Source organism: Pteropus alecto, unplaced genomic scaffold (genome assembly GCF_000325575.1).
Source record: "Pteropus alecto unplaced genomic scaffold, ASM32557v1 scaffold271, whole genome shotgun sequence".
Taxonomy (NCBI): Eukaryota; Metazoa; Chordata; class Mammalia; order Chiroptera; family Pteropodidae; genus Pteropus; species Pteropus alecto.
Window position 1 is genome coordinate 257,546 of NW_006430730.1, and position 8,017 is coordinate 265,562.

Below are 8,017 nucleotides of genomic sequence, written 5' to 3' on the forward strand. Positions count from 1 at the left end.
AAAATAGTAACATTATAGGGGAGAGACCTGGCAGATGCCCCTTTCTTCCCCAAATCTGCAATCTTCCCCAGCCTAACCACGAGACAAATTCTAGACAAACCCAGACTGAGGGCCATTCTACAGAACACCTGAGCAGGACTCCTCAAAATTGTCAAGGTCATAAAAACAAGGGGAGACTGAGAAACTGTCACTGACTGGAGACCAAGGAGACGTGGTGAATAAATGCAACTTGGTATCCTGGACTGGATCCTGGAACAGAAAAGGAACATTAGTGGAAAAAACGGGGAGAATATGAATAAAGTCTGGAGTTCAGTTAATAGAATAGTAATCAATGTAAATTTCTTTCTTTTGACAAATGTACCATAATTATGTAATATGTTAGCATTGGGGGAAGCTAGGTGTAGGGTACGTGGGACGTCTCTTGTATTATCTTTGTAACTTTTCTGTAAATCTAAAGTGATTATTTAAGAATCTAGTGACTTGGCTACAAGGAGACACCAGTAGAGTCCGAAATCCCTTCACCCGACTCTTCGGATCTCATTGCGTGTGTTCCCTACTCCAGGTAGTCCTTCCTGATACCTCAGGTGCTTCCTCGGGGCTCCCACAGCCCCCTGTTCTTCCCCCAACCTGGCCCTGATCCCTGACGGTGAGGGGGCGTCTCCACCACAGGATGAGTATTCTGGAGTCCCAGGTGGAGGCTGTCTCCGTGTTGCTGTGTCTCTGGCAAGGGAGGAGTAGAGTGCCTGCCTCGCTGACTACTCTGGGAACCCCTGCGCAGGCAGCAGCTGTGCGGGATCACCGCCTCTTCTCCCAACCCAACCCGACCCGACCCTACCCCTTCTGAGCCCCCACCTTCCTGGTCTCCTCTTCCCCATTCAGCCACTCCAGGACGCACCCGAAGCCACCCGAAGCCACGCGAACGGTCTGTCACACACATCTACCAAAACTCCACACCAGAACACTCGCTCGACCCCAGTACACCACCTGTCAGAAACACTTTGTAACCAACTGTGCCTGTGCGAGGTGCCTACCGCAGCCCCTCCCAGCAGACACGCATCTCTGCAAGGAACACCCCAGCCACAGCAGGTCCGACAGGAATGAAACCAGGGCCAGCCCAGCTGCCTGGAAACAGGAAGTACGGATGCAAAGAGGGCCCGGGGAGGGAGGAAAGCAGCCTTGGAAGCCCCGTTATGGCTCTATCCTGTTCCCATGAGGCCCTCGTCCATTTCTTCGCCGCCCACAACCGATCCACTGTGGGTTCTGCCTTCAAAATGTATCCAGATGACAGCTCGCCCCTGCCCCTGCCCCTGCCCCTGCCCTGGTCCGGGCTACTGTCACCTCTCGCCCAGACTGCAGCAGCAACCTCCTCATGGGCCTCCCTGCTCGTACTCCCAGACATTTTCCTTCCCTTAGTGATCTCATCCTGGGCCTTAACACCACGAAAACGCCCGCGATCCCCAGCGCATTCCTCTAGCCCAGATGTCACCCCTGAACGCCAGCCCCTCTGGCCCGCTGCCTGCTCAGCGAGTCCGCCGGGATGCGTACCCTGACCACAGCCCCTCAGTCTTCCCCACAGAGTTCCCGGAGCTCCTTCCTTCCTCTGCTCAAGCTAAAGACCTTAGTGTTGCTGGCTCTTCTTTCTCACTCCGCATCTGTACCCCAAATCCTGTTTGCTCTTCCTTCAAATTATATCCCAAGTCCAACCGCATCTTCCCACCTCGACTGCTACCCCTCTGGCCTAGCCGCCACCGGCTCTTGGCTGGGTTGGCGTGACGGCCTCCTCACTGGCCTGCTGCTTCCACCCTGGTGCCCACATGGCCGCCAGAGGAGTCTAACATTAGGATGTCAGATCACGTTGCTACTCATCTCAAAATGCTGTCTAACATTACGATGTCAGATCACGTTGCTACTCATCTCAAAATGCTCTGACTGCTTCCCATCTCACTGAGAATCAGATTCAAGTCCTTACCACGTCTCATCAAGCCCTAGTAATTATAATTATCATCCCTGCCATATGTTAGGCACAGCTGATCCCTGAACAATGAGCGGGTTAGGGGTGCCAACTTCCCTCGCAGTTGAAAATCCATGTGTAACTAGTTGGCCCTCTGCATAAGTGGATGTGGATTCTCAATCACAGAGCTGACCCTTGAACAACTCGGGTTTGAATTGTCAATGGGAAAAAAAAATCTGCGTATAAATGCACCTGTGCAGTTCACACCCGTGTTGTTTAAGGACCGTGTGCTCTCTGCCAGACCCTGTGCTCCTCACAATAACCCTGTGAGATGAATATTATCCTAACCTTCATTCTACTGTGAAGAAACTGAGCCTCAGAGAGATGAAGTCGCTATTCTAAACTCACATCATGAGTAAGTGGGTTAAATAATGCGTTCGTTCCTCTTACTGCCACTTCCTTAACGATCACATAAGTTTTAATGCTGATGAAGATGAGGCTGATAATAACGGCTATCACATAACTCAGGCCTCACTATGTGCCAGGCATCTTGCTAGTATTTTCACCTCTCTGTGCCCTTGTTTCCTCATTTATATAACTGGAATAATAATATTACCACCCAGGATAACTGTGAGGATTAAATGAGCTAATACATAAAATGGCAAGATCTCAAAAAACGTTAGCTTGTTTCAGTTAGCTATTGCTGGGTAACAAATCATCCCAAAAACACAGTGGCTTAAAATAGCAACCATTTATTTGCTCATGAGTCTGTAATTTAGACAAAGCTCAGAGGGCGAGGTGAGTCAGAATGGCTCATCTCTACTCTCTGTGGTATCTTCTGGGAGCTGGGCTAGAGTATGCAAGATGGCATCCCTCATTGGCACATCAGCTATAACAGTAGGACAGGTGGGGCTGGCTGGGCCTCTTAAACATCTTTCTCCGGCAGGGTAGCTGGACTTCCTTACACAGCAGCCTGGGGCTCCAAGACAGCGAAGCAGAAGCTGCCAGATCCTTTAAGGCCTGAGCCCCCCAAGTGACACAGTGTCACCTCTAGTGCATTCTCTTGCCTCTTCCCCTTTAATCTCCTGCCCAGATTAAAGGGGAAGAGGCGACAGGAGAAACAGCAAAGAATGTGTGGCCTTCATTGGCAGCAGCTATGTTAATTTCACAGGAACAGCCTCAGCACTGGTCTCTACTTCAGTCCTTAATCCTCTATGTCAGTTCCCCACGCAACAGCCTGACGGATCTGTTAATATACATAACTGACCAAGCCTCCTTCACCTTTAAAATTCTTCTGCAGTTTCCCATTACAGATGGAGTAAGGACACTTTCCTTACAGGGTCAACATGGCCTGGCTCTTGCTCCCCCTCAGCCTCCGGGTTGCACACACACGCATGCACACATGCACGCACACTCTCTCACCACTTAACGGACGGAGCCCATGCCTACTTCTTCACCACCTCAAACCACGGCCCCCAGGGTCGGGATTAGATTTCCTGTCAAATGCTCCTACAGCACGCTCTACCTTTTTTTTGTGATTTCATATTTGTGTGATTAGCTGATGATTTCAAACCCCCACCACGAGACTGTGAGCTCTCTGGGAGCAGGGAAATTATTTTGTTCTCTGCTGTGTTTCCACTGCTGAGCACGAAGCAGAGGAAAGGTGAAATATTTATCGAATGTCTGAAACCTCAGAAAATTTTAGGGCAGCCCCTCAAAGTTTGTGGAAAGGGGATTGACAGGGTCTCTGAGGTGCCAAGAGCTCTTCTAAGTGTTGGAGATAAAGCATGAGGTAGACGAAAGCGGACGGGGGCTGGGCTGGGGGACAGATAATAAGATAAATTGTATAGCGTGTTAAATAGCGACCTAATGAATGGTAAGGAAAAGTTAAAGGGAAGTTAATATGTGAACGTTAGTGGTACAATTCTCCTAGTGGTACAAGGGTGGTCAGGGAAGAGCTCACGGAGAATGTGGCATCTGAGCAAAGGCCTAAAGGAGGTGGAAGTGGAGGTGAGCCTTGACTACCTGGAGCAGTGCTCCGGGTTAAGAGAACAGTAGGTGTAAAGGCCTTGAGGCCAATGTGGCTGGAGCAGTGAGCAGGGAGAGGGGACTACATGACGTCAGAGGGGTAACAGGGGCGGTTGGGCAGGGCCTTGTGGGCCATGGGGAGAACTTTGGCATTTACTCTCTGTGGGATGGGACCACAGGAGGGTACGGAGCAGGGGAGGAATGTGACCTGACTTAGGTGTTCACAGCGTCCCTCTGGCTGCATGTGAGGAACAGACTTTGGGAGCAGGGAGACCACTGAGGAGGCTGCCATGACAGTCTAGGCAGGAGATGAGAGTGGACAGGACCAAGGCGACAGCAGTGGCGGTGGGAAGAAATGGCTGGTCAGGTTCTGAATACACTTTGAAATTTGCTGATGGGTCAGATGTGGGTATAAGGCAAAGAGGGAAGTCCAGGACAATTCCAAAGCTTTTGGTCTGAGCAACTACAAGGATGGGGGCAGCATTTACTGAGCATCTGGGAAGAACAGGTTTCGGGGATAAAACCAGGCGCTGGGTGGAGTGGGGAGCAGGAGTTCAATGTGGCCAAGATTACTCTCCAAATGTCTCTAGATATCTAAGAGGAGATATCATGTAGGCAGTCAGTGGGTTGCAGGAGAGGTTCTGGGCTGGAAACAGAAATTTGAGATATACGTGTCTGTGCTTATCAGTCCCAAATTCCTTACAGGACCTACAGGATTTCGCTTCTGCTGATATTCGAGGCTCATCTTATGCCTGGCTAAGTCACACACCCCCCCCGAATCCTGAGCCCTCTGCTTCCTAGCTGTGTGATCTTGGGCAAGTTACTTAAATTTCTCTGCCCTCGGTATCCTCATTTGCAAAAGGGAGGTCATAATGGTACCAGCATCCTAGGACTGTTCACTGATAAAAAGATTTTTTAAATTAAGCATCTACAATATACCGGCCACTGCCCTACGTGGTGGAGACATCCCTTGCCCGCCCCTCTCCCACAGTCTGAGAGCCGTACATGCAGCCTGTCCACTCAGCCTTCCGCCCATCTCTCCCACCCAACCCTTCCTCCCCTCTCAACCCAGATCCCTGCCCTGGTTCATCCTCGAGGTAGCTGGCCTGGGAGCCTGCCGCAGCCGCCAACCTGGGCTCCCAGACCCAAGTCTCTTTCACGTCAATCAACGGCCAGATGGCATCGAATTGGGCCATGCCCCTTCTCTTCCTGACATCGTCCTGTGGCTCCTCATCGCCCTCAAGACAAGGTCCGAGCTCCCTAAATAGCCAACAAAATCTTCCACGATTTAATTCATACAGAACTTTCAATTAAATCTCCACCAACACGACTGCCAGGCCGTTTCTCACCGCTGACTTCTGGCAAGCCGTCCCACCGCACCGCCGCCGACCTCGAGCGCCGCTCGGTCTTCGGGTCTCAGGTCGGGAAGGTTTCTCGTCTTTCCTCTGGGTTCCCCCCGCGTTCTACGCTGCCTCCGTTAGAGAACACACGCAGACTGGGTTTTCCCGCGAGCTGGGCCAGACACGAGGCTAGCGATGCCCCGCACGACGGGCCCGCTGCCAGCCTCAGCGCCCACCTCCGGCTCTGCAGCCGCGAGCTCTCCGCGAAGTCCAGTCACGCAGCCGCCACACGCCTCAGAGAAGTCAACACCTGCGCGCAGCTCGGGCCCAAACCGCCCAATCACGGCCTCCTCCTCCTCCGCAGCCCGCCTCAAACCCCCCGGGCCCGCCGGCTCCTGACTGCCGATTGGCCACCCGACTCTCCGCCCCGAAAGACGGGAGCGAAAGGAACTCTGGCCTTTGTAGTTGCCCAACGAAAAGTGGGCGCGGACCGCCAGGCGGAACTCCACTTCCCGGGAGGCGCCGCGCCCCAGTGGTGGAAGACGACGCCCTTTAAACCAGGCGCCTCTTGATTGGCCGTTTGGGAGACGTTTCCAAATTGCCATGGAAACAGTCCCGCTTACCTGGAACCCCGGGAATATCTTTTTGCCTGAGAATCTCAAAACGCCTTGCTCTGCAATGGTTCCAAAGGGTGAAACCAGACGTGGGGGTGGTAAAGTCTGTACCACTGTTTGCCCGCCATTCCCCAGATGGCACCAATAAGTCCACTACATGTATTCAGCACCTACTGAATGCCTGCCTGGCATAAAGAGCCACTCCTGCGCAGTCTGTAGACGCCCTAGCTTATGTGGGCAGAACCTGATGTTTCCAGGCGACAGGCCAGAGTTAGGCCCTTACCCTTTTGGGGTCTCAGTTTACCCTGGAAAAGGCAAACGCGAGCTAGGATCCTATCCAGGATCTCTGTCTAGGATTCCTTAGGCCCACACCTCCTGCAGCCCCATGTTGGCGCCAATAGCCATAACTTCCCCATGGACATATCCTGCAAGACAAAGCTCTTCCAGGATCCCCTCCCCAAACACCATTCCCCAACATGCCTCCGTGGGCCCAGTGAGGTGAGCCGGGGCCCCGCAAACGCTCAGGCGGGCATGTGAGAAAGCTCTTTACTGGGGGGTACAGCAAGGAGGAGCAAGGCCATCTCCGCCTACCTGCCCCCACCCCCTCCTAGGGCCCTGGGGTGAGGGGGGATCTCCCCCGCACCGGACCACCACTGTCTTTGGTACAATAAATAGAAAACAAGGGGGAGAGGGGCCAAGGGTCCAATCCTTAGTGGGGAGGGTGCGCTTAAACCCCTCTCCTTGACCCCCTGCCCCAGGCCCCAATCAGTGCAGGCCTCACCCACCCCAGCTGGGTAGCAGCAATTCCAGTCAAGGGGAGAGATGAGGATGGGAGCCCAGGGCCCCCAGATGGGGGGTATGGCTTCAGGAGGGGCCCTAGGGAAGGGGCAGGGTCATGAGCTGGCTGCCGTGCTCTGGGGTACACCACGGAGGCCCAAGCGAGGCCCCAGAGTGGCAGGGTCATCAGGGGGTGGGAGGGGTGGACGACCTCCCGTCATCCGAGTCCGGAGGGCTGAGGCAGCCGGGTGCTGGGGGGCAGGCGCTGGGTGGAGTGGGGAGCAGTCCGGAGGGCCGCCCGCAAGGCTCACATCCATCAGCTCTGGGGGTGGTGGCGAGGTTGGTGATGGAGGACGGCCAAGGCATCGGGCTTGGGGGGGTAACTGGGCTCCAGCCCCTGGCAGTGATGAGGCAGAGGCAGGGGCCTGATGTGTCTTGTGGGGTACATCGCCCCCTGCCCAGGGGCGCAGCGGCTGGGAGGGTGGGACCTAAAGGGCAGAGGAACAGTGAGTGTTGGAGACATAAGTCCTGAAGCCCCAGATATCCCACCTCCCACCTCCAAAGGCCTCAAGGCCCTAGTACCTGGGGGCTGTTCATCTCACAGTCAGTGATGGGGGGTCCAGGGCCCCCACAATATCGGTTGCTGTAGCGGTAGGTCCGGTTGTCACTGGAGGAGCCACTGGAGCCTCCTGAAGTGCCAGGGGAGGAGAGAAGAGGCCTTCGGTAAGGAGAGGTGGTGGGTTTTTCGGTGACTGAATCTGATTCATGGCTCAGGCCCAGGTTTGGGCTTTGGGTTCTGTTCTCATTTGAAGGATCAGGCCCAATTTTGAGATTAGGGGTCAGAGTTCAGTTAGAGGTTTGAGCCCAAGCTCAGTTTTAGAGATCAGGTCAGGGCCAGTTGGAGCTCTCCTGCCCCATCCTTTGGAGTTCAGGATCATGCAGCTTCCAAACTATGTGGAGGCCCAGTGGCAAGGTCCCCCCAGGTCAGGACAAACCAGAGCTGCCCCGACCTGTCCTACCCCACTTGACACTGGGCACCCACCAGAGCTGGAGATGGAGCTGGCGGTGCTGGAGGAGGGGCAGGTGTCGAGGGGCGCGGGCGAGGTGGAGGCACTGCTGCCTGCCGGGCCCGTGTTGGTGGCCTCATCAGCCGTGCGGCGGAAGAAGCCGTGCTGCAGAGCCCCCAATGGGCTGATGCGGGCGGCGGGCTCATACTCCAGCATGCGCAGCACCAGGTCCTGGAAGCGGAGGTAGTCGGCGGGGCTGTGGCCCGGCTCCCCCGCCCGCCGGCCCCCGGGCCCGCCCGT

General features: G+C 54.8%; 1 protein-coding gene across 4 annotated transcripts in view; it reads right to left on the reverse strand.

Moving 5' to 3' along the window:
* Positions 1-6,462: 6,462 nt before the first annotated feature.
* Positions 6,463-8,017, reverse strand: part of DYRK1B (dual specificity tyrosine phosphorylation regulated kinase 1B) — an 8,628-nt gene continuing 7,073 nt past the window's right edge. For 3 of the 4 annotated variants that reach the window (XM_015594777.2, XM_006905398.2, XM_015594771.1), the window contains exons 9-11: positions 7,753-7,948; positions 7,293-7,399; positions 6,466-7,198 (exon numbers count right to left, since the gene is read on the reverse strand). In XM_015594777.2, the coding sequence (XP_015450263.1) occupies positions 6,827-7,198; positions 7,293-7,399; positions 7,753-7,948 (675 nt within the window). In that variant the 3' untranslated portion in view covers positions 6,466-6,826. Of the gene's footprint in view, positions 7,199-7,292; positions 7,400-7,752; positions 7,949-8,017 lie in introns of all 4 variants that reach the window. The other variant, XM_006905399.3, reaches the window with a different exon arrangement.